The 26,950-nt window shown below is 48.4% G+C and overlaps 1 protein-coding gene across 1 annotated transcript in view; it reads right to left on the bottom strand.

Moving 5' to 3' along the window:
• PTK7 (protein tyrosine kinase 7 (inactive)) overlaps positions 1–26,476 on the bottom strand; it is an 83,958-nt gene extending 57,482 nt beyond the window's left edge. The window contains exon 1 of the mRNA XM_032141688.2: positions 26,255–26,476. Within this exon, the coding sequence (XP_031997579.1) occupies positions 26,255–26,333 (79 nt within the window). The 5' untranslated portion in view covers positions 26,334–26,476. The remainder of the gene's footprint in view (positions 1–26,254) is intronic.
• Positions 26,477–26,950: the final 474 nt, after the last annotated feature.

Raw genomic sequence — 26,950 nt, 5'->3', positions numbered from 1 at the left:
ATCCAATCCCTGGTCGGTCTGTTTTTCTCCCTCTCTTTCACCCCCTTCAACTGGTTTTAAACTCAGAAGGGAGAAGGGTATTTACTGATGCTGTCAATACAGTTTCCATTATAATGGTTTATGCCTGAGCATTTTGTTTTTATTTTTATTGATTCTGTGAATGGATAAATGTTCCTGTTGTATTTTCTAAATGGTTATTTGCTGATAAGTAACAAACCTTCTGGGTTTTGTGTAGGTTTTGTATTTGCCCAAATGACTCAGTTCTCTCACTGATTGTAGTAGTTTTTCAGTTGATAATTGGGTTTCCCATGTAAAAAAGGTACCTCTGCAAAAAACATGAACTTTATTTAGACTTTTAGTCTTTTTTTTTTCCTGTAAATGACAGGGTCTTGCTTAGTTGTCCAGGCTGCAATCCTCCCACCTCAGCCTCCCAACTAGCTGGGACTATGGGTGCATGCCACCTGGCTATATTCTTTCTTATAGCATTATTTCAGCTAAAATAATAATAAATAGTAGTGACTTTACTATTTTAATTTAGTGACTTCTTTATTTTAATGCAAATAGCATTGTATTTCATTTTTAAGTATAATGATGGCTATGTTTGTTTTCTTAGTCAGAAACGGATGTTAATTTATATCTAGTGTCATTTTTGCCTCTATTGTGAGAATTGTATGACATCTCTGAGGTTGGTTTTTTTTTTTTTTTTTTGGTGGGGTAGGGGGAACAAGGTCTTGCTCTGTCGCCCAGGCTGGAATGCAGTGGCAGGATCTCAACGCACTGCAACTTCCACTTCCTGGGTTTAAGCAATTCTCCTGCCTCAGCCTCCCAAGTAGCTGGAATTACAGGGACCCACCAACACAACCGGCCAATTTTTTTTTTTCTTTGAGACAGAGTCTCGCTCTGTCGCCCAAGCTGGAGTGCAGTGGCATGGCCTTGGTTCACTGAAACCTCCATCTCCCAGGTTCAAGCAATTCTCCTGCCTAAGCCTCCCAAGTAGCTGGGACTACAGGCGCCGCCACCATGCCCAGCTAATTTTTTGTTATTTTTAGTAGAGATGGGGTTTCACCATATTGGTCAAGCTGGTCTCAAACTCCTGACCTCAGGTGATCCGCCCACCTCAGCCTCCCAAGGTGCTGGGATTACAGGTGTGAGCCACCTCACCTGGCCAAGAGATGCTCCCCAGAACGGGCTCGAACCACCCACCTCCAGAGTTGGAGGCAAGCACACCAATCAACTGCACAACACAGAGGGTCAAGTGGCGCTCTGTATTTTTTTTTTAGTAGAAACGGGGTCTCACCATGTTGGCCAGGCTGGTCTCAAACTCCTGACCTCAGATGATCTGCCCGCCTCGGCCTCCCAAAGTGCTGGGATTACAGGCGTGAACCACCACGCCCAGCTACCTGACGTCTTATGTTGATGAATTATAAAGGGTAAGCCATTTATGTATTTTTGGGAATACATCCTTTACTTGTTTATGGCATATTACCCTTTATCATAGTGTTAGATTTAATTTTCAAGTATTCTATATTAGACTTTTACACCAACGTTTCTAAGTAGTGTGGTTTTCTTTTCTGCACTGTCAGCATTTGAGAACAAAGCTATATCAACTTTGTGACACACACAGGCTGTTGTCCATCTGTTCCTTGGCTCTGTGACAGTCTCTACAAAGCATTTACAGGCTCTACTTCTTCAATATTTTTCAAAATTTCCCCTCAAAACTATTTGATACTTCTTTTTTTTTTTTTTTTTAGACGGAGTCTCGCTCTGTGGCCCAGGCTGGAGTGTAGTGGCACGATCTCAGCACACTGCAAGCTCCGCCTCCCGGGTTAGCGCCATTCTCGTGCCTCAGCTTCCCGAGTAGCTGGGACTACAGGTGCCCACCACCACGCCCGGCTAATTTTTTGTATTTTTAGTAGAGACGGAGTTTCACCGTGTTAGCCAGGATGGTCTCGATCTCCTGACCTTGTGATCCACCCGCCTCGGCCTCCCAAAGTGCTGGGATTACGGGCGTGAGCCACCGCGCCCGGCCTTTTTTTTGAGATGGAGTTGCGCTCTTGTTGCCCAGGCTGGAGTGCAATGGCGCGATCTCAGCTCACAGCAACTTCCACCTCCCGGGTTCAAGCCTCGAGAGTAGCTGGGATTACAGGCATGCGGCACCATGCCCAGCTAATTTTGTATTTTTAGTAGAGACGGGGTTTCTCCATGTTGGTCAGGCTGGTCTTGAACTCTGGACCTCAGGTGATCCGCCTGCCTCAGCCTCCCAAACTGCTGGGATTACAGGTGTGAGCCACCGCACCCAGCAATACAACTATCTTTCAATCTTTTTAAAGAGTTACTGGTCTATCCAGTCATTTTAATTTTTTTTTCACATCTGCTTAGTTTTTTATTTAGTTAAGTATTAAGGACCAGTTAATCTACTCATTAGATTGGTCAAGGCAAGACACTTGAACTACGCGGCAGGATTTAAAAAGCAGTTGGTTTTTGGTAGTTCTCTGGTAACCACACAAACACATACACACAAATTTGTAGAGTACTCTGAATATAGGATTTCCCCTGTGATCTTGTATAATGCCCTGTTCACAATCTGCAGTATTTTGGAAACTATATAAATTGGACACAGCCAAATTAAAGATATCTCATAAACTCCTATAAAGTATTTGGGAACTTCAGCTGTATTCCCAAAAAAATCAGTTTTAAACTGTAAAGAACAAAAACGCATATAAAATCAAAACAGATTTAACAGACATCTTTGAAAAAAATCAAATTACAGTTCAATTTTCTACTTTTTCAAATATGACTAAAAAAAGTTACAAGTAGTAATGTCTATCATTTTTTCAAAAAAACCCTAATTTTTTTTTTTTTTTTTTTTTTTTTTTGAATGGCCGTCCCCTTTTGACCCCGGGCTGGAGTGCAGTGGCGCGATCTCAGCTCACTGCAAGCTCCGCCTCCCGGGTTCACACCATTCTCCTGCCTCAGCTTCCTGAGTAGCTGGGACTACAGGCGCCCACCACCACGTCCAGCTAATTTTTCATATTTGTAGTAGAGACGGGGTTTCACCGTGTTAACCAGGATGGTCTCGATCTGCTGACCTCGTGATCCGCCCATCTCAGCCTCTCAAAGTACTGGGATTACAAGCGTGAGCCACTATGCCCAGTAATGATTTTTTTTTTTTAAGAGACAGGGTCTCAGGCCAGGTGCGGTGGTTCACACCTGTAATCCCTAAATCTCTACTAAAAATACAAAAAACTAGCCAAGCGTGGTGGCACATGCCTGTAATCCCAGATACCTGCGAGGCTGAGGCAGGAGAATTGTGCCATTGCACTCCAGCCTGGGCAACAAGAGTGAAACTCCATTTCAAAAAAAAAATGAGAGATAGAGTCTCAAAAGCTGGTCTCGAACTCCTGAACTCAAGTGATCTACCCGCCTCGGCCTCCCAAAGTGCTGGGATTACAAAGGTAAGCCACCACCCCCAGCCAGATTCTTTAATAAATTTCAGTCATTATATTTCCCCGGCACAGATTTATTAGCATAGCACCAAACATGGTAACCCCTAATATTAAAATATTTTCCTATCATAATGATCACAAATCTAATTATTAGTATATATTTTCTTAAATGGTAGCCCTCTCTGTTAAATGGTAAGCTCTCTGGGGACAGTGAATTTTTTCATCTCATTCCCTGCTCTATCTATATCCCTAGTACCTACTGGGTCCCTAGAATGTACTCAAGAAATAGCTGTGGGCCAGGCGCAGTGGCTCATGGCTGTAATCCCATCACTTTGGGCAGACTGCTTGAGTTCAGGAGTTTGAGATTAGCCTGGGCAATATGGTGGTGATATCCTGACTCTATAAAAAAATTTTTTTAATTAGCCAGGCATGGTGGTGCTTGCCTGTAGTCCCAGCTACTCAGGAGGCTGAGGTGGGAGGATTGCTTGAGTCTGGGAAGTCAAGGCTGCAATGAGCCATGATTGTGCCACTGCACTCCAGTCTGGGTGACAAAGTGAGACCCTATCTCAAAAAAAAAAAGGAAAAATAGTTGTGAAGCTATGGATGAAATTAAAGCCTCTTTTTTCTTTGTTTTGCCTATTGTCCTTTTATTTTTCTACATTAGAATTGCCAAAGTCACATCTTTTTTTTTCTTTTTTTTTTAAGTACTGGATCCTAAATGACTTATCTATTTTATATTTTTAATTTCAAATTTATTAATTTCAAAGTTGTATTCAAAAGAAAATTAATAATCAAATTATTTCCTAAAAAATGAGACTGAAATAAATGAAAATAAATTAATCTATTGGCCTAAAGTTAGAAAAAAAGAATAAAACAAACTTTGCCATTATTTTAGGTTTGTATTATGTAAAGAACATGAAACTTTCTTATTCAATCTAAACTCCATTTCAGTTGGAGGCTTATTCCACTGAAATTTATCACCATGACTGATATATCTGTCTTTGCTTTTATCTGTTTCACATTTTAATATTACAATGCTGCTTCCTTTGTTGTAAATATGATTTTATTTAGTTTCTTCACCTCTTATGATCTGCAAAACATATTTCTTGCTTTTCAATTCTAGTAGCATACCGTTTACTACTTTTAAAAAATCTTGACTCGGCAGGACGTGGTGGCTCACTCCTGTAATCCTAACACTTTGGGAGGCTGAGGCGGGTGGATCACCTGAGGTCAGGAGTTTGAGACCAGCCTGGACAACATGGCAAAACCCCATCTCTACTAAAAATGCAAAAATTAGCCAGGCATGGTGGCAGGCGCCTGTAATCCCAGCTACTTGGGAGGCTGAGGCAGGAGAATTGCTTGAACCCAGGAGGAAGAGGTTGCAGTGAGCTGAAATTGTGCCCCTACACTCCAGCCTGGGCAACAGAGCGAGACTCTGTCTCAAAAAAAAAAAAAAAAAGTTTGCTTCTTTTTTCCAGCAGCATTCTAAGAGAGAAATGACAGGACATGAACTAAGCCCAGGACTAGGAAACTAAAGGAGAGGGAATGGATTTGAGAGCAGTGAGGGGCATACTAACCAATGGAGAAGAGGAATAAACAAAGCTAGGCAGCAAGCAGTGCCTTAAGGGCCCCCAAGTCCATGTTGAGGAGGAGTTGGGGGCTCATGCTGAGTGTCTCTCAAGCTCACCTCCCACAACAGCAACCGTTGCAACACACACCTCACTAGACCCTCACCCCCTCACTGTAACCCATGAGGCGGATATTATCATTTCCATTCTACAGATGAAGAAACAGAGTTCAGAAAAGTTCAACTGAATTCTGGTCTTTGGAATCCAAAAATGTCTTGAGCTACCACTGGGCAGCTTAGGCAGGGTTCGGCTGTGGGAAAACCAAGGACAAGACTTTGACCCACTGGATCAACCTTATCATCAAGTTGCAGGCAACAAAAAGAACATACCTGATAAAATGGAAAATAGAAAGCAGCAGCTAATTCAGCGCTAACTGGTGGTGAACAGAGAACACAGTCTCAGAGATTGGGGATAAGATCTCCAGTGGGCACTGGGCTCCCACACTGCCAGTTACCTGAACAACCCTGGGTTATCTGGCCATCTTGGCATAATTAGTAATCATGGAGGTGGGGATGTTTGGATGACAAATTATCTGGTCACCCCAGCAACGCCCCACATTTGAACGATGTTTACCAATTTTTATAGATTATCCTGTGCGAATTTCACAGGCCCACTGCAGAGCAGTGATTCAGAAACTTTTTTGGTCATAGACCTGTTAAGAATCTCATGAAAGCTATAATCTCCCTCTCCACAAAAACAACAAATACAAAATCGTGTGTGTAATTTTGACACGTTCATATCCTTTGACAGAGCAATTCCACTTCCAGGAATTTATCCTACAGATATACAAGCACAAGGGCAAAGACAGGTACAAGGATATTTGTGGTGGCATTGTTTAAAATAGGAAACCCTCTGAAACAAACCTGAAGTCCACCGGTAGGGCACTGGTGAAATAAACCAGGGAAGTGGGGGCAGGATGGGGTGAGGGAGTACAGACAGCACCGGCTTCAGGTTTAGCTTCCCCTTAAAAGATACAGGGGCCTTCCTGCCCCCCATCAACCTGGTGCCCCCAACTCAGCAAGGTCCCTGGAGAGGAAGAAATGCAAGCAAGCGCACAGGAGGAGGCTAAATAATGAATTGTAAGTGTGTGTTTTCTTTGGCCAGGGCAGTCTGGCCAAGCTCTGGGGGCTGCTGGGCAAACATTTTTTATATTTTAGTAGCTGGCCTATGCCCAAGGCAGTCAAAAGTTAAGCAAGCTTTGAATGAGCTGCTCCCTCGCTCTCCAGCTCTCCACGGCCCCAAGAATTCTTAATGAGGTTCTAAGGCAGCGGCCTCCAGGCCTCCAGCAAACTGGTCATGTTGCCTTAAATATCACTCACCCTTCACTACTTTTAATGAATGCAAATGATTCAGCAACAAAACACTTAGCCTGAAGTGAAATCCATCTTTGTGCAGCCAGTTTCACCAGCTTGCTGACAGCCCAGCTCAGGCAGGGCCCTACCGGACAGGCAGGCAGGCTGGCCCAGCACAGCCGCAGGTGCCCAGGCTAGCCCAGGCAGACCCCTGCACACCCAGGGCAGCAGCAAAAGGCAGGAAGTGCAGAGCACAAGGGAAGCTCTCCATCCCACCTACCACCCCAGCGACCAGGTGCAGACCTTCACATCTCCACCTCTTTATGACTCTGGCTCCAGGGCAGAGGAAAGTGTGAGCAGGAAAAACAAAAGGTATTTATTTGATCTAAGGAATGGGGCTTAGTCCCAGGCACCTCAAAGGCTTATCAGGTCACCACCCACCCCCACCTCCCCTTCACCTGAGGCCAGGTTCCAGAGGAACTCAGAAAGAGAACCCGCAAAGCTGCCTTGGATCCCAGTCCTCCTTCACCAACTGCAAGGAAGTGACAAAAACGAGACAGTGTAAAGAACCCAATTTACACCGTTTTCGAAGTTCTCTTTTGGCAGCAAAAACTGAAAGCAATTTTTCAGGAGTCTGAGAGCAACTTTTAACTCATTTCTTTCCAACCTGAGGCTCAGGGGGATTTCTTGCCCTGTCAGCCTGATCAACACCTCTCCCTGGGGCTGAGATAGCAGGCCTGGCCCAGAACAGGCAGCTGTTAATTCAGCTGCCACGTCTTCACCCGGGGCCAGCCGCTGGTGGGAGACCCACAGAGGTCCATGCAGGCTCTCTCTAGGCTTTCTTGGTCGTGGATACAAATATGGAATCAGAGGGCATGAGACCCAAACTAGGCAATTGGCTAAACTCAGGACTACTGAGAGCTCACACATATCTGTGTAGCTGCCTTAGATATAAAAAGGGCTTCGAAGTATTTGTTGACTTGGTTTAAAAGAAACCATGGCCCCTTTCAACCCTCACAGGACAGAGAAGACAAGATCAGTCTCCCCAACAGAAAAAAAGTTTCTCATTGTATCTTAGAGGGCCTCCAAAAATAAGTTGTATTGCATCAAAAATGCCCTTAGCTGTACATCCATCTTTCAGAAAAAGAGCACTGCAATTTTCTTAAAACAATCAGGAAGAACATTTCAATGCTGTTCTTCTCCATCATTTAAGGTACACCATCTATTATACACTACCTTATTCTTCAAAACACTCTCATAGGAAGCCGACCAAAGTGGAGAAGAGCATTCCTTAATCGAGGGGCTGAGTCTCCTAGCTCCTAGGACTCTTAAGTTCTTGCCTTCCATTAATTGGCCCCTTTCCTTCCTGGGCCTCAGTGACAACGCAGAAAGAATGCTTTCCGAACCCCATATGTGGTAAAGTGCTTAAGCCTACAGAAGTGAACAGGTAGAAGGCTTGACACACACACACATCTACACAGCAATCTACTGTTTTTTTTTTTTTTTTTTTTTTTTTTTTTGGTGTTTGTTTGTTTGTTTAAGACAGTTTCATTCTTGTTGCCCAGGCTGGAGTTCAATGGCACAATCTTGGCTCACTGCAACCTCCGCCTCCCAGGTTCAAGCGATTCTCCTGCCTCAGCCTCTCGAGTAGCTGGGATTACAGGCATGCGCCACCACACCTGGCTAATTTTTTTATTTTTTTATTTTTAGTAGAGACTGGGTTTCTCCATGTTGGTCAGGCTGGTCTCGAACTCCCTACCTCAGGTGATCCGCCTGCCTCGGCCTCCCAAAGTGCTGGGACTACAGGTGTGAGCCACTGCGCCCTGCCTTTTTATTTATTTATTTATTTATTATTTTGAGACAGAGTCTCGCTCTGTAGCCCAGGCTGGAGCGCAGTGGCACGATTTCGGCTCACTGCAACCTCCGCCTCCCGGGTTCAAGCAATTCTCCTATCTCAGCCTCCCAAGTAGCTGGGACTACAGGCGCCCACAACCATGCCTGGCTAATTTTTGTATTTTCGGTAGAGACAGGGTTTCACCATGTTGGTCAGGCTGGTCTTGAACTCCTGACCTCAGGTGAGCCACCGTGGCCTGGCCAGCAATCTATTTTAAAAAATAATTTTGTGGCCGGGCGCGGTAGCTCATGCCTGTAATCCCAGCACTTTGGGAGACAGAGACGGGCGGATCACGAGGTCAGAAGATCGAGACCATCCTGGGTAACACGGTGAAACCCCGTCTCTATTAAAAATACAGAAAAAAAAAAAATTAGCTGGGCATGGTGGAGGGCGCCTGTAGTCCCAGCTACTCGGGAGGCTGAGGCAGGAGAATGGCGTGAACCCAGGAGGCGGCGCTTGCAGTGAGCCGAGATCGTGCCACTGCACTCCAGCCTGGGTGACGAGCGAGACTCTGTCTCAAAAAAAACAAAAAAAAAAAATTTGCTTTTGGTATTCATACAAAAGGGACACATCTTTGTCTTTTCACCTACCATATAAACCCCATAACCAAACCACCCCACCATCAAATGAACCAGAACACAACCAAAAAAAAAGAATTCCTTGGCCTTTGGGAAGTTACAACGTGACTGAAGGGAGAAAAGTGGTGAGGCAGGAGAATAGGGTCTGCAGGCAGGGAACCTAAGGCTGTTTCACACCGATGTCCTCCAACGAAATTGAAATGAAAGCCCTATCTACTTTCCAGGCCTAAGTAAAAGAGCAGAGGCTACTACTCCCTTTGAACTTTTCTGCCAGGCAGATGGGAAATTGGCTGTCTGCAGCCATTCATACTGAGTGCGAATCCTGTCTTCGTTTGCAACTTTGTAACTTCACTCCAGCCTCTGAATGGTTGCTGTCCACAACCAATCAGACTGACTGCTGGCCCAGTCTTCATTTGCATAGAAGTATAACTTTGTAACTTCACCCTAGCCTCTGACTGGTTGCTTTTTCTAACCAATCAGATGTTTGCACAAGAGCATGACCTTTGCATGAAGTGGCCAGTGGGAAACTTTTAGGGGGTATTTGGGTCCAGGAAGATTCTGTATCCCAGCCCTTAAGCCGCTGCTTGGGTCTGCTCCCACACTGTGGAGTGTACTTTCGTTTTCAATAAATCCCTGCCTTCGTTCTTCTGTTGCTTCATTCTTTCTTTGCTTTGCTGGGGGTTTTGTCCAATTCTTTGTTCAAAACACCAAGAACCTGGACACTCGCAGTCACGACCCTCTACCAGTGACAGTGGCATTCAGCAATGCTTGGGTAGCACAAAATAGAATGGATGATAACCAGCTGTCTCCACAAAGTTAGAATCAGCCCCACACAAGTGTGCTGCTGGGGAAGAAAACGCTACCATCTCCTGTCCATCTCCTGCCTGCCTGACCCAGGTCTCCATCCTCCGAGCTCCTGACATTTACTGTGTGCCTCTCTTTGGTCTTCTCTGTACCCTTGTCTTCTTAATCACTCTCTTCAGATTCTGTCTTGATTCACCTACCAGCAATCCATTTCTGGAGTGAACCTCCAGTGTCTCCCAGCTCAGCCTTTCAAAATGGAGACTCTGAATTAGCCGGGTGTGGTGGTGGGCGCCTGTAATCCCAGCTACTCTGGAGACTGAGGCAGGAGAATCGCTTGAACCCGGGAGGTGGAGATTGCAGTGAGCTGAGATTCTGCCATTGCACTCCAGCCTGGGCAACAAGAGTGAAACTCCGTCTCAAAGAAAAAAAAAAGGAGATCCTATCATCAGAGATTCACTGTATTCTTTCCATAATAGATAGACTGTTTGCCTTCTTAGGGATACCTACCTCCTCTTGTAAACATCTCTTGCCTTATAAAGACTTAAAGTCACCCTGCCCACCCCCCCGCCACCAACATGCACACATGCATGCAATACTTAGCATGATGCTTTATGCCTTAAGCATCATTTGTTATTTACATGCCAGACTAAAAGGAAAACAGGTTTTATTGAAAGTTACTGGTAGATGGGAAGCAAAACTAGGCCTGTAAATTACAGTTATAACCATCACAGATAGGCATCACAGTCATAGTCATTACAGATAACCATCACAGCCATAACCACCACAGATAACCATCACAGTTATAACCTCCACAGATAACCATCACAGTTATAGCCAAGTTTTACTGAGCATTCACAATATCACAGACTAAGTCCTTCACATATACTGAATTTAGAAGATGCTCCATTATTTATGTGCACCAAGAGGACAAAGTGGTACTAGTTGAACTAAGACACAATGTTATACATAGTAGTCCCCCCAGTCCTGGGGGAGATATGTTCTATGACCTCCCAGTGGATGCCTGAAACCTCAGGTAGTAACAACCCCCAAATGTTATGTTTTGTGCCTATATATACATACCTACAATAAAGTTTCATTTATACATTAGGCACTTGACATCTGTAATCCCAGCACTTTGGGAGGCTGAGGTAGTAGGAGGATTGCTTGAGTCTAGGAGTTCAAGATCAACCTGGGCAACAGAGCAAGATCCTATCTCTACAAAAATTTAGCTGGGCATGATAGCACACACCTGTAGTGCCAGCTACTTGGGAGGCTGAGGTGGGAGGATCACTTGAGCCCAGGAGGTCAAGGCTGCAGTGAGCCATGATTGCACCACTGCATTCCAGCCCGGGCAACAGAGCAAAACCATATCTCTAAAAAATTAATAAATAAATTAGGCACAGTAGGCCTGGCACGGTGGCTCACGCCTGTAATCCCAGCACTTTGGGAGGCCGAGGTGGGTAGATCACGAGGTCAGGAGTTCGAGACCAGCCTGACCAACATGGTGAAACCCCATCGCTACTAAAAATACAAAAATTAGCTGCGCGTAGTGACATGTGCCTGTAATCCCAGCTACTCAGGGGGCTGAGGCAGGAGAATCACTTGAACCCAGAAGGTGGAGGTTGGAGTGATCTGAGATCGCACCACTGCACTCCAGCCTGGGCCACAGGGCAGGACTCCATCTCAAAATTAAAATAAATTTAAAAAAGAGTTACTTGAACACAAGCATCTGATACCCTGACATTCAATAAACTGGATAAAGGGATGATTCATGTCCTGGGCGGGATGGAGTGGGATATCAAGAGATTTTATCATGCTACTCTGAATGGCATAAAACTTAAAACTTGTAAGTTGTTTATTTCTGGAATTTTCCATTTAATATTTTTTGACCATGGGTAGCTGAAACCACAGAAAATGAAACCACGGATAAGGGGTGACTACTGTAATTAATTAGAAGTTACATCCCAATTTCAAAGATGTGCAAATGTGAAAAGAAAAAACATCTAAGAGTTAATGAAATGCAGTACCATCTCACTCAACTCTTCCAAGAACTCTAATGAGACTGGTATTATTATCCCTATCTTCCAAAAGAGGAAACCGGCCAGGTGCAGTGGCTCATGCCTGTAATTCCAACACTCTGAGAGGCCGAGGCGGGTGGATCACCTGAGGTCAGGAGTTGGAGACCAGACTGGCCAACATGGTCAAACCCCATTTCCACTAAAACAAAAATATACAAAAATTAGCCAGCCATGGTGGCGTGGGCCTGTAGTCCCACCTAGCTGGGAAGCTGAGCCAGAAGGGTCACTTGAACCCAGGAGGCAGAGATTGTAGTAAGCCAAGATCACGTCACTGTACTCCAGCTTGGGCGACAGAGTGAGACTCCATCTCCAAAAAAAAAAAAAAAAAAGAGGAAACCGAGGCTCAGAGAAATGAAGTAAACTAAGGTCTCTCAGCCAGTAAGTTGTGGAGCCAGAAGTCAGTTCCTGAACAGATTTCTGAATTTCCCTGGGAAGCAGGGAGCAAGGAGGGGGCAGCCAGGCTTCAGACAGATCCTTCTTGGTTACGCTGACCCATCAGACGCAAATAACCCTGACTTGGCTGATCCCTAAAATCAGGGTCTTTCTTTAAGTGCACCTTCACAGATCCTACTTCCAGAAATAACAAAAAAAAGAAAACAGGTTTCCCTAGCTCCTTCCTTACAAAACTGGCTGGAAGTGAGGGGGACCTCTCGGCCAACTTGTTATATATAAAGCACATTTAACGAGCCTTTCAAGTCCTGGGAGTAGGAGAAGGAAGGGTTCATTGGAAATCTGATACTTTGGCAACCAAGCGGGAGGGACAAGGCCCTGAGCATCGGACCCTGAGGATAAACACCATCCCAAACCCCTTTGTCTGCCAGAAGGAGATACTTCCTGGGGGAGCAGGAGGCGGCAATGCTTTTTATGACAAAGCCCACCTAACAACAACCTCCACCGGAGACCTGGCTAGGGTCTTTGTACAACCCACCTAACCATAAACCCTCTATCTTTTCCCAAACCTGCTGGGGTCCCTCTCTCCACAAATACCTGTGACCATCATAAACGCCCTTAAACAGCCCCAGTTTACTGCTCAGCCTGCCTGCTGCTAAATGAGGGCATTTGTTTCAAATTTGCAAATACCGACAGCAGTGGAAACCTAAGTCCACCCCTAAAATGAAATGTTCTGCATTCCTCCAGGCCTGAAGCACCAGCTTCAAAAGCTGCAAGAGGCCCGGCTGTTTACTCACTGGTGGGGCTATTGGGAGAGGTATTTTTCTGCTCCCTGAGGAGGCTCCTTTGATCCAGGCAGAGTGGGAAGGGGCAGAGAGGGGTGCCACCCGCACCAAGGCTAGGCTGGGCCCGCGCTCTCCTACCCCTTCCTGGGTCACCAGCGGCAGCTGCGCAGCGCCTGGAAAAGGGAGTCTCTTGGAAAGGCCCAAGTAGAGACTCGCCTGAAATTGCTGTCTGGAGACAGAGCAAGCTGGCTTGGTGGCTTCCGCATGATCTCTCAAGCCATGTTCAAAGGCCCTTCAGACAAAGGTAAAGAGGGTAAGGAAAGACACAGGAGGCTGCACAACCCCTGAGAGCACCCCAGCCTCTTACGTAGGCAGAAACAAAGGACAAGGTCCCCACCCTGTTCTTCCCAGTCCACGGCACAGCTCAGGACACTCCATCAAAACAGGGTGCAGGTGTTTACTAAATAACAGCCTTTTGTTCTAAGTTTTGCTAAAGGGGAGGGGGGATAGGAGAGAGAGAGAGACCTTCCTGCAGGTCTCCAGGGCTGTTCCAGGACCCAGCCTAGCCCCCTCCCCTCAGTACTCCTCTGGTAAGAGGCCTGGATCCCTGGGGTAGAGGAGGAGCTCAGATCATGGGCAGAAAAGCTGCTGTGTAGCTGGGCATTTTTTTAATTGGTCAGTTTAACAACTGGTTTAATCTGCTAAAGAAACTAAACTGACAGAATGCTTTGTTCTTTGTGCTGGAACTATAAGAGATCGACAGCATTTCCTTTTTTTCTCCCCCCTGAGGCTGTAAGACAATGTTTTCTTTGTGATTTGTTTTGTTTTTCAGGTGGCTGGAAATTAGGTTTGGATCTCAAATGCCATCCTAGCACTCTCTAAGGATCTGTTGGCCTGACAGAGCCTTCTCCCTCTTCTTCTAGGTGGGAAACAGCCCAGCTTTGTAAACAGATGAGCTACAATGGAATCAGATCACCAGAGTTGTCCCTTTGCATCCTTCCATGATAGAACATAGGTTCCCACACTGGAGTCTGAGAACCTCCGAAGCAGAAGAACAAACTCAGCGCAATCACCAAGAGCGGTCAACAGTTCAGCCAAAGAGAGATACACCTGGCACGAGAAAAGTGGCATCACCCGGAATGTCAAGGTCATGATCCAACCTCGCCTGAACACTCCTGAGGGTTAAAAGACTTGACTCCAAAGTCAGAAATTAAAGGGAAATCTACATCATTAGGCCCCTACTATGAGGCAGGGCCTGGAGCACCAAGCGTGGGCACATCTACCTACGCAAAAGTAGTATGAGGTGGCAAACTCTATTAACCACTATGGGGATGATTCTATTACCTCCTACGTGGTCTCCACCACAGCACTGCTCAGCGTACGACTCCCAGCAGGAAGCAATAGTCTGGAATGCACCTACAAGCCAGGGCCTGCAACTGCCTGTGACCTTCCAGCAGCACCAGGAGGAGGAGGCTAAGGACTCATGGGTTCATGAGAAAAGCTCAAGCCATCGGGATTTAGGCACAGTGTTCTAGCCTTTTAGACTACATATAGTTTCACCATAACTCTATTTATTTATTTATTTATTTTGAGATGGCGTCTCACTCTCACCCAGGTTGGAATGCAGTAGCATGATCTCAGCTCACTGCAACCTCTGCCTCCCAGGCTCAAGCCATTCTCCTGCCTCAGCCTCCCGAGTAGCTGGGATTACAAGGCATGCACCACTACAGCTGGCTAATTTTGTGTTTTTAGTGGAGATGGGGTTTCACCATGTTGGTCAGGCTGGTCTTGAACTCCCGACCTCATGATCCACCACCTCGGCCTCCCAAGGTGCTGGGATTACAGGTGTGAGCCACCACGCTTGGCCATGTGTGCAGCATATCATAGCACAGTAACACCTGGACATACAAGGACTCTAAGTGAAGGCACAGGAGGGACTGGCACTCTGGTCTCAGCTCTCTACCTTTGTTTTTTGAGACAGGGTCTCTCTCTGTTGCCCAGGCTGGACTGCAGTGGTGCAATCTTGGCTCACTGTAGCCTTGACCTCCCAGGTTCAAGTGATCCTCCCACCTCAGCCTCCCAAGTAGCTGGGATCACAGGCACGTGCCACCACTGCTGTCTAATTTTTCTTTTATTTTCTATTCCGTAGAGATGGGGTCTCACTATGTCCCCCAGGCTAGTCTCAAATTCCTGGGCTCAAGCAATCCTCCCGCCTTGGCCTCCCAAAGTGCTAGGATTACAGGTGTGAACCACCACACTGGCTTCAGCCCTATTCCTCACCAGCTCTGTAGTGCTAGGCAGATCGTACTCTTGTGCCTCAGTTTCCTTCCCTGTCAAATACTCTCCCTCCTAAATCTTTACAGCACCCTTTGCACCCAGAGAATTATACCCTAATACCCACATCACCAGTTGGTCAAGTCTAAACACATCTGTGCCCACGCACTAGAGACTCCAGAATAAAAAGCAGCCCTTAGATTAAAGTGCTCTCCCTAAACCCAGGGTAAGGACAGCCTGTAAGGTGTGGCAGAAACAGGGCTGGAGATGCCACACTGAGTGAGCCACAGCGAGGGCCCTCCAAGGTCTTCTGTTCTAAAGTTGAAGCCTGGAGAGGAGGATGGGACCTGCCCACGGTCACACAGGCAGTTTTAGGCAAATGTGGAAGGAGAGTCCATGTCTTCCAACACTGCGCCTAGTGCTCCTCCTGGTGCCTCCTCAGGCGCAAGAGGTATGAACATCACCAGGATACCCAGCGCTGGAGCTCAGCAAGACCCAAGACCCGCCTTTGGCACTGAGGTCCTACCACTTCTCTTGCAGGAATTCCTCTAAATCAGGAATGCCCACACACTTTACCTGGAGACCCGAGTATCCCCAGGGAGAGAGGAAACGGGAGAAAGGAAAACTGAAAGCTCCTTTATAATGTGAAATAAACTCTGCAGCCCACTCTTCCCAAGGACTCAGCCAGCCTTCCACACCAATTATCACGTAAGGCTAAGGGCCTGTATCTGCAAGACAGCAAAATCCTCTCACAGGGAAGGGGCCCAGAAATAGGCCAAGACTTCAGCAGCCGCAGATATACAATGTGGGGTGGGTACAGTAATGGGGCCCCACCTTCAGGGGCTTCTCCTATTGTATGTTACAGGCAGGACTGCCCCATCCTACCACCATAGAAGGCAGAACAGTAGTGAAGAGGGCTCACTTGAAACATGACATTAGCACAGAGGCATCAAAATCATCTTGGCCCATCGGCTGGGAAACACAGAGCCACAGCTGCAAGGCCTTCATGCCAATGGAACAGCCACCTTTGACTGTACAGGTTGTGCACTGCTCAAGGTGTCTGACCAAAGAGACATCTCAACACTGAAATACTGCCTGAACCCTGGTGCAGGACTGCATCTACCTGGAGGAAGGGCTTTCTTTTTTTCTTTTCTTTTCTTTTTTTTTTTTTTTGAGATAGGGTCTCGCTCAGTTGCCCAGGCTGGAGTGCAGTGGTGCAATCACATCACAGCTCACCCACTTCAGCTCTGACCTCCCAGGCTCAAGCAATCCTCCCGCCTCAGCCTTTGAGTAGCTGAGACTACAGGCATGCACCACCATGCCCAGCTAGTTTTTTTGTATTTTTTGTAAAGACAGGGTTTCATCTTGCTGCCTAGGCTGGTCTCAAACTCGTGAGCAAGTGATCCACTTGCCTCTGCCTCCCAAGTGCTGGGATTACAGGCGTGAGCCACTGCGCCCACAACTGGGAGTACTTATTTGTAATGTGCACAAAGGTACCATACGAGCTAGCTGCTGGGACACCTCAGCAGTCCCAAAGGCAGACAAGCGTTCCCCTCATTGCCCCGCCACCACCCCAAGGAGACAAAAAAAAAAAAGCCAGAGTGTCTCCTGGAGGGGAGGTTGTACATGATAGTGCCCACGCGGGCCCCCATAACCACCCCCAGGGAGAGCCCACTGCCCCTGGCCACACAGAACCTCAGGAACCTCCCCACAGCACAGACAGAAGTTCCCACAAATTAACAGAGTCGCTGACTGGGGAAACCCCCACAGTCATCCAATGATTATAAAAACCCCTCCCTTGGGTATCATAAAAGTCTGCCTAGGCTGCCTGAAGCACAGTTCACTACCCACTCCCTGAGAACCTCAGCATGCCAGGAGAGACAGTGGCCCTGAACCAGCACCAACCCACCCCTTGGGAGAATCTGCTATTGAGACAAAGAGAGAGGGAGAATTCCCACCAGGAAAATGTGGCTGTGTGTGGCTCCCACATTTCTGGGCTGCTGTTGGAATACTGAGACCCATTTAGAAAACCAGTGCTTTTGAATGAGGAAGCCATGTATTTTTTTTTTTTTTTTTGAGACAGAGTTTCGCTCTTGTTGCCCAGGCTGGAGTGCAGTGGCGTGATCTCGGCTCACCACAACCTCGGCCTCCCGGGTTCAAGTGATTCTCCTGCCTCAGCTTCCCAAGTAGCTGGGATTACGGGCATGCACCACCATACCCGGCTAATTTTATATTTTTACTAGAGATGGGGTTTCTGCATTTTGGTCAGGCTGGTCTCGAACTCCCGACCTCAGGTGATCCACATGCCTCAGCCTCCCAAAGTGCTGGGATTACAGGCGTGAGCCACCGCACCCAGCCCAAGTGAGAAAACCATTTCTAAGGCTGCTAGTCAAGAGGGACTTTGTTGAGCCTTTGGCAAACCATTCTAGAGTCAGAGGGCTGGAAATAAAGGCTGACACCTCTAGCCGGGCACGGTGGCTTATGCCTGTAATCCCAGCACTTTGGGAGGCCGAGGCAGGTGGATCATGAGGTCAGAAGTTCAAGACCAGCCTGACCAATATGGTGAAACCCCGTCTCTACTGAAAATACAAAAATTAGCCGGGCGTGGTGGCGGGTGCCTGTAATCCCAGCTACTCAGGAGGCTGAGGCAGGAGAATGGCGTCAACCCGGGAGGTGGAGGTTGCAGTGAGTCGAGATGGTACTACTGCACTCCAGCCTGGGCGACAGAGAGAAACTCCGTCTCAAAAAAGAAAGGCTGACCTCTCAAAAGGAAACGGCTGGCCAGGACAGTCTCTGGGAAGAACCATCAGGGCTAGCGAGAGGGGCTGCTTCCCAGGGGTCACCCATTTCCCCAGTTGAAGAGCATTATATCACAACTTCACAGGGGGCCAGCAAGGCAGGCAACAGCATCACTTGCATTGTGCTCAGAAAGATTAACTAACCAGCTCAGGGTCACGTGGTATGCAGCAATTGAGCCAGGACCAGAATACAGAAAAACTGGTGTCAAAGGTCTATAGATGTCTCTTCTGTTACTTCATCGCCTGTGGCTGCTGTGTGATATTAGAACAGTACCACCCAGGTTTTCAGAATCCTGGTCCGATGACTTCACATCATTCTGAGGCCGTCACTGACTACATCTATTCAGCAATGCCGGGTCTTCTCTCCTCTCTGAAGCCCTCCCACCTCCTATCTGCTCCTACGTCTCAGACTTACCATCCCACACATTCTGGAATGTTCTATTCTACTTAGCACTTTACCAAATGGTGTCTTTCATACTTCATCTGATTCATGTTTCTCCATCTCGTCTTCTTCCTGCATCCCATGCCTCCTCAGACAGCTTCACCCATAGACGACACTCAAGCACTTTGAATGAACTCCCTCCTAAGCCCCCCACTATTAATATCACCCTTTTTCTCAACACCACACCTCCGCTTCAGACTGATAAATTCTCCTTATGGCTACCCAGTGGTTCTCACACTTAAACGTAGGTAAGAATCTCCAGGAAGCTCTTTATAAATGCAGTTTCCAGGCTGGGCGTGGTGGCTTACGCCTGTAATCCCAACACTTTGGCAGGCAGAGGCAGAAGGATTGCTTGAGCCCAGGAGTTCAACACCAGCCTGGGCAACACAGCAAGACTCATCTCTATTAAAAATAAAAAATAAATTTAAAAAACTAGCCAGGTATGGTGGCATGCACCTGTGGTCCCAGCTACTTGGGAGGCAGAGGCGGGAGAATCACTTGAGCCCAACACGACAAAGCTGCAGTGAGCTGTGATTGCACCACTGCACTCCAACCTAGGTGACAGAGTGAGACCCTGTCTCAAAAATAAATAAATAAAAATTAAAATGCAGTTTCCTTTTGAAATCTGGCCTATGTAACTGGATCAGCTATTCAAAAACAACAACATAATCTAACAAATAAATCAAATGCATTTTCTGGCCTCTCCCTCAATAATTCTGATGGGCAGGTCTGCAGTAAGGCCTAGGAAACTAAACTTTTCATCAGTACTTTGGTGACCTGCTCTCTCACTATACTCTCCACTCTACATTTTTGAGAAACACATATCTACACCTTCCTAATATGTAACTTACAATCCCTACCCCACGACTCAGGACCTTGTCTTCAGAAATTACATACACACCTAAAACCTGTGAGTGCATATCCCGCTTATCAAGGCTTACACTTCTAACAGGGGCTTGGGGTCTGCAGGACACCTGGTGGATGACATTCTAGTCACCTGAGCGTTCACTCAACACATACCCCAGTTAATGTACACAGCAGATGAGAGTTTAGCAATGTAAAACCAAGTTGCGAGAGGGGGAAAGGCGCCTGTGTGTGTGTGTCAGCCCTTCGAACCAAGCTTCCTCCCTGCCCCACTGCTGTTTGTGTAACATTACTGGGAGGGAAATGGCCTAAATGCAGAGAAGAAAAGAGGATGGAAAAAGTGACATACTACAGAGGGCTTCCTCAAACCGCTGATTAGCTGTGGCAGCTCTCAGGCCAGCTCCACCAAAGCGCCAGGGGGCTCAGCAGTGAACTCAAGAGAATTCCAACATAGGACTCTAACCAGCTACAATGGCAGGACTTTCATACCCTCAGAAGAAGGACCAGGCAGATGGGGGCCAGAGCAGGAATCAGGAGAAGGGCAGGCGGCAGCTCCAGGGCAAGGTGAGGGCCAGCGCCAGCAACTGTGGCCCCAAGCCTGTAACCCCACCATGTGGCTCTGGCCAGGGGTAGTGCCTGGACACAGCAGCAGAGAGGCATCTACTGAGGTTAGGGAGAGCAGAAGGTTGAGGGACGCAGGCCAAGGACACCCAACCCTATTTAATGACCCTTTCTTCCATCAGGAAAACACCAAAGACTGAATCCTTGGCCCGCAACTGCTCTTGGCTCCAATATTAGAGTCTGAACCGGCCAACCTCTGTCCCAGACGAGTCTCACAGAAGCTGCATTGGCTTAAACACAGACTCACACAAACCCCCTCACTCCAGAATATGAAATGCTCCAAAGACTAACAACACTACAACTGTCAAAGCCCAGTGGACACATGCCTCCCTTTATGAGCCAAATGTATTCCTGAAAAGCTGTCTGTCGACCAAATTTCTGCCTAACAAATCCAGTTTCTCCACTGGTTTTCGTTATAAAATCAGCCGTATTCTCCTCTAGGAAAAGCTGAAGTTCTGAGAGGAGGTAAACATCAGGCTGAATATTGCAGACTTCCTAGAGTCACACATTTAATGGAGAAATTTCTTGACAAAATCTAATTCAAGTTAAACCCAAAGGAGGTAATTTTAAAGCATACACATCACCCCAAGGAGTGTTCACATAAAGTAAGTTATTTAAAGCAAATCTTCAAATACTGTGCAGGATCTCAGCTCCCAATTTATACTGTTGCAACAGGAAAGCTCTGTGCCTTGAGATTCTGTATAAAGGATGCCTAGGCCAGGACTTCTGGAACTCTGGGGTACAGAGTCACCTGAGCATCTTGTTTAAATGCAGATTGCAGCCAGGCACGGTGGCTCACGCCTGTAATCCCAGAACTTTGGGAGGTTGAGGTGGGTGGATCATAAGGTCAGGAGTTCGAGACCAGCCTGACCAACATGGTGAAACCCTGTCTCTACTAAAAATATAAAAAAATTAGCTGGGGGTGGTGGTGCGCGCCTGTAATCCCAGCTGCTCAGGAGGCTGAGGCAGGAGAATCGCTTGAACCCAGGAGGTGGAGGTTGTAGTGAGCCAAGATCGTGCCACTGCACTTCAGCCTGGATGACAGAGTGAGACTCCATCTCAAAAAGAATAAATAAATAAACTGCAGATTGCGATTCTGATTCAAGCTCCCAGGGATGCTGATGCCATGTGGCCCTGGGTCTTACTTCAAGTAGCGCAGTTATAGATACTCTAGGCCCCTACACAGTTCTCTGAGGAAGAAACTTTAGCACCAGTTTTTAAGCTGCAGTCAGCTTCATATGTAGCGGTGCTTACCCACGCACAGAACTTGGAGAAAGTTAGAAGACCCACCACATCAAAACTGAGAAAAACCACCACCAAAACAGCCAGCCCAGGATCAGGGAAGGAAGGTCTGATCCTTAATTTGGTCACCGTAGAGCAGGCACAAGGAGGAACAGGCAACCCCAACCCAAAGAAGCTGGGGAGGGTGCAAAAGACTCCCAATGCCTAGGATGCAAGGGGATGTTTAACTCCATCCTTGATCATTCTGCCCTGCACCCAAATGGCTCATTCACTTTTTAAATAAACCTACATGAGGACCTGTTATATCGGCTGGGTGCAGTGGCTCATGCCTGTAATCCCAGCACTTTGGGAGGCCAAAGTGGGCGGATCACCTGAGGTCAGGAGTTCGAGACCAGCCTGGCCAACATGGGGAAACCCCATCTCTATTAAAAATACAAAAATTAGCTAGGTGCAGTGGCACACACCTGTAAACCCAGGTACTCAGGAGGCTGAGGTAGGAGAATCACTTGAACCCGGGAGGCAGAGGTTGCAGTGAACCAAGATCGCGCCAATGCCTCCAGCCTGGGAGACACAGGCTGACTCGGTCTCAAAGAAACAAACAAACAAACAAACAAACAAACAAAAAAACCACCTACATAAGAACCCGTTATAAGTAAGTACTGTACTAAACTCAATGGGGGAGCCCTTCAGTAAATTAAAACAAAACCCAACAGGGGCAAAAATATGGATGGTGTCGCAAGAATGACAGTCCAGAAGTTCTACAGCTGTCTACTTTCTGGCAGCAGAGATAGGACAGCTTCAGGGAAGAAGAGGCAGTGGGGCTGGGCAACAGAGAGACAGGAGAAGGCAATGTACACCCAGGGACTGGCCCGAAGGAAAGAAAGGTGGGAGAAAACCAGATATGTGTTAGGAGATGGCAAATATTCCAGCTGGACTGAAATGGAGGGTTCCAGTAGGTAAAATGTCTATTGTTGGGAATGACTGTAAAGCTGAAGGAATCTTTGAAGCACACCACAGAGGGAAGACCAAGAAAGGGGTGTGTGTGTGTGTGTGTGTGTGTGTGGGTGGGTGGGTGTGTGTGTATTTTTTTTTTTTTTTTTTTTTTTGAGATGGAGTCTCGCTCTGTCACCCAGGCTGGAATGCAGTGGCGCGATCTCAGCTCACTGCAACCTCCGCCTCCCGGGTTCGAGCGATTTTCCTGCCTCAGCCTCGTGAGTAGATGGGATTAGAGGTGTGTGCCACCACACCCTGCTAATTTTTGTATTTTTAGTAGAGACGGGGTTTTACCATGTTGTCCAGGCTGGTCTTGAACTCCTGACCTCAGGTGATCTGCCCGCCTCGGCCTCCCAAAGTGCTGGGATTACAGATGTGAGCCACTGCGCCCAGCCTACTTCATTATATTTAATCCTCAGCACAACTCTAGGATGCCCCTTTATAGAAGAGGCTGAGAAGCTAAGAGCTTCGTCCAGGGCCACAGGGCCTGCCAATGAGTCTGAGTTGCTGCTTTGCCAGATACACTCCTTATCCCTGGGCTCCACATCCCTCAACAGAGGATCAAAAACACTGGGGGAAGATAAAAATTAAAAACAATACAACAATAAAAAAGAATACAAATTAAAGAATACAACAGTTATTTACATAGCATTTCCATTGTAATAGGTATTACAAGTAATTTACAGATTTTTTTTTTTTTTTTGAGACAGAGTCTCACTCTGTCACCCAGACCAAAGTGCAGTGGCACAATCATGGCTCACTGTAGCCTCAACTGCTGGGCTCAAGCGATACTCCCACCTCAGTCTCCTGGGCAGCTGGGACCACACGCGCGTGCCACCATGCCTGGCTATTTTTTTTTTTTCTTTGCACAGGTGGTGGTCTCATTGTGTTGCCAGGGCTGGTCTTGAGCCCCTGGGCTCAAGCGATCTTCCTCCCTCTGCCTCCCAAAGTGCTGGGATTACAGGCGTAAACCTGGCCCTTAGAGATGATTTAAAGTATATGGGAGAAGCTGGGCATAGATAGTGGCTCCTGCCTGTAATCCCCATACTTTAGGGCAGTGACGCAGGAAGACTGCTTGAGCCCAGGAATTTGAGGCTTCAGTGAGCCAGGATTGTGCCACTGCACTTTAGCCTGGGTGATAGAGGAGACCCTGTCTCAAAACAAAACAAAAGTATATAGTGAAGTTGTGCGTATGTTATATGTAAATACGACACCATTTTATATAAGAGACTGAAGCACACTTGGATTTTTTTTTTTTTTTTTTTTGAGACAGAGTCTCGCTCTGTCGCCCAAGCTGGAGTGCAGTGGCACGATCACTGCAAGCTCCACCTCCTGGGTTCATGCCATTCTCCTGCCTCAGCCTCCCGAGTAGCTGGGACTATGGGCACCCACCACCACACCTGGCTAATTTTTTATATTTTTAGTAGAGACAGGGTTTCACCGTGTTAGCCAGGATGGTCTCGATCTCCTGACCTCGTGATCTGCCCACCTCGGTCTCCCAAAGTGCTGGGATTACAGGTGTGGGCCACCGTGCCGGCCGCACCCTTGGATTTTGTTATTCTCAGGGAGTCCTATTCCAATTCCCTGCAGATGCCAAGGAAGGACCATACTTTATCTCCATTGCTTGAGCTCTGTCCACCACTCAATGCTGCTCTGAACACCAGGAGTTTGAGTATACCATTTGACAAGTGACAGGAAGAGCACCCTTGCCCTGCCACCATACTTCCCAACAGCTGAGAAAAGCCATCACTAATAAAAGCAACTCCTAGGCCTGAATTACAGGCTGCAGAGCCTTGAGGAATCTGCAGACAGCCTATCCCAGAACATGACGACTCAATTTCCCCAAAGAAACAAGAGCCTGGAGGAAACCAGGGAGGGGGATGGGAATCAGCATGAGAAGTGACCACAACTGACTGTACAAGAGGTTGGGGTTAAGAATCCACAGTTTCAAACATCAAGCCTCCTCCTCCTCCTCCTCCACCATATTTATTACAACAGTATCTCAAAGTTTGGAAAGTAACTCAGCCATTTATGGCATAATTACCCAGGCTTTAAAATGGTCTAATCCACAAACCCAGCCAGCGTAGGTTCCTTACTCCAGCCTCATTAACAGTGGGATCTCACTACAACTCCAGTTAATTACACAGTTAAACAATGAGATGGAAAAATCTACTGTGATCTATTAAAAAACCGTTGCCCCCTGAAGTCATGCGTCTGGGGGTGGGTTGAGTCCCAGGATTTCACTAGAAGATAGCAGGAGGTGTTTACACCACATGGACAGGTTCCACAACAAGGCACATTTGGTGGAACTGATTTAAGGCTCTCATTAAAATGTTCCTTTGTTGAGCACAAGACATCCCCCCACCCCTGAGGAGACTACAGACCTCCTGTCCTAAGCCCTCAGCCTGCCCTAACTTCCCCCAACGGGATCCCCCACACACACGCACACACAAACACCAACCAGTCACCAGATTAAGTCAATTAACATCAGAGTCATCTTCTCATGGAAGGAATTTAGCAATTTAGCATTTGTTGAGCAAGAGCCCCATCTTCACCAGAAACTCCCCTTGACTCCAGAACGAAACAGCAGCAGTGAAGGCAGCCTCATTGGGCAGACCCACACACCAAAACCCAACCAGGAGAGCCGGGGGCCTGTGAGCTCGGGCTGCTCGCCCAGATGGCTGGGTCCCCATCCTGGCTGTGCAAAAAACTTCCATACTTCCTCTGGGAGCTGATGTGGATTCTGCCACGAGCAATAACCACCACACACATCACAAGAAACACGGGGCAACTCCAGAAACACCTCCTCCAAATCCCTGGAGATTGGTCTCTTTCCTGGGTTACATTTACCTCTCCTTTTACAACTGGGGGAAGGGGAGATGTCGATTCCACCAGCACCAAAACCCCTCCACAGCTGGCAGGCCAGAAAGATATTAGAAAGGCAATTCCCTACCCATGCCCTTCCCATTGCCACCTTCAAAGGAGGTGGAAGGTTATCACCTAGGACAGGTCTCCTCGACAGAGCTCCCCAAGAGAAAGCTGCTTCAAGGACCACCAAAGAGTGTTTTGGAGGGTCGGGGGCTTTATTTCCAGTCCGGGCTGTTTGGGATGTGCGGGTAGCTTGGTGCTTTCCTGTAAGGCACTTCAACACCTCAGTGATGACTCTTAGGTGTGACCAAGCCAGGAAATAAAAGCTGCGGGAGTTGGGGGGGGCGGTGTTGTCTGCCCTGGTGATGAGGGCCACACCCTCGTTAAAATGCTAAGGCCCCCCCAAGAAAAGTCAGAATGAGCTCTTTTTGCCTTTCTTCCCTTAGAAATATTTCCTTTCCTCTGTGAGGACAGCCAGGATGGAAACCCAGGAAGGAGCAGAACAAACCCCGTCCGCACCTTTGCAGCCAGGCCATGCCCGATTTTGGCAGCGGCCTTCACACATTAGTCACCGCGACAGACTGGGACCCTCGGATCCCGGGATTCGGCCCTGGCACGGAGTGGGCGCAGGGTTCCAGACCAGTAGCTAGAGGCCATGGGGGCGGCCCCTCATTCTTCCCTTCTTCCGCCCTCACCCGCAGGGCCATCTGGGGTCTCAGCTTTGCCCAGGAACTTGGAGGAGGGAAGCCGGGAGCGTCGGGTCGGCGTGGGCAACAAAGCTCCGCGCTTTGCGCGCCGCAGGTCTGTCCGGCATCGGGCCCCAAACCAGCAACTCTTACCTGGGCAGACCCTGCCGGGTAGGGTGGGGGACTCCTTTTCCCCATCGCACTCCCAACGGTGGGTGCGGATGGTCTTTTCTCCCCCGACAAGAAACTCCCCATCTGGGCCCGAGAGCCGGCAACTCTCGGCAGTTCTCGAGCAAACTCTCGCCTCAGACCAGAAAAACTCAGGGAGGCTGGAAATGCGTCCCCGCGGCGCGGGTGGGAGGGGTACCCTGACCAAGTCCCCGGAGGCTTCGCCAGCCTCCCGACCCCGGGGCTCCTTGCGCCCTTCCGCCGCAAGCCTGCACCCGCAGCGAGTCTCTCCACCACTCCAGGGCCGTTCCAGCCGCCCAAACCCACCGCCCCGGGTGCAGCCTTTTGCCCACGGGACTCCCGCGCTTCCCAAGCTCTGTGCCCCCAGCTCTCGGGTACTCACCGCCCAGCAGCGGCAGCAGCAGGACGCTGAGCAGAGGCAACCGGCGGGGTCTAGCCGGGGATCCCCGCGCAGCTCCCATCGCGGCGGGCTCAGGAAAAGGAGCTGAGGGCGCACGGCGGGCACAGGAGGCGGAGCGCACCGGAGCGCGGGCGCCGCAGCAGCAGCCGCAGCCGGAGCCCGACCCGGAGGAGTCCCGAGCCGGAGCCGCGCGCGCGCCCGGTACCTCCGAGTCCTCGCGCGCCGCCGCCGCCGCCAAGCCCCGCCCCACGACACCCCCTCCCCTCCGGCCCCCGCACGGCGCCCCGCCCCCTCGACGCCCCCTCCTCGCCGAGGCGGGGAGGAGCTCAGTAGGGGGAGGGGTCTGGAGAGGGATGGAGAATAGAGAGAGCAAGGCTCAGGGGAGCGCAGGGGACTTGAACGAGGTAGGGGAGTATTTGCTGTACCCACCACCGACTCTGCAGGGATCCGGGAGAACCTAAGTGACTTGTGCGATTCCGTGGACCCTGGGGAGAATGGTCCATTCTGGGCATACCTGGAGGCTCTGGCCAACAGTTCCCCCAGAATTCTCCAGGTGGGGGCAGGGGAAGAGGTGGGCCCCGCCAACTCTTCAGCAACCCAAAATCTTACGGCAGACCCAGAACAGCAGGGTGTCCTTAATGTCCCCACGTAACCTGAAGATGCTGTGTAGCCCGGAGA

This window comes from Hylobates moloch, unplaced genomic scaffold, assembly GCF_009828535.3.
Source record: "Hylobates moloch isolate HMO894 unplaced genomic scaffold, HMol_V3 SCAFFOLD_20, whole genome shotgun sequence".
NCBI classification, from domain to species: Eukaryota; Metazoa; Chordata; class Mammalia; order Primates; family Hylobatidae; genus Hylobates; species Hylobates moloch.
This window is presented reverse-complemented; position numbering and strand designations above follow the sequence as displayed.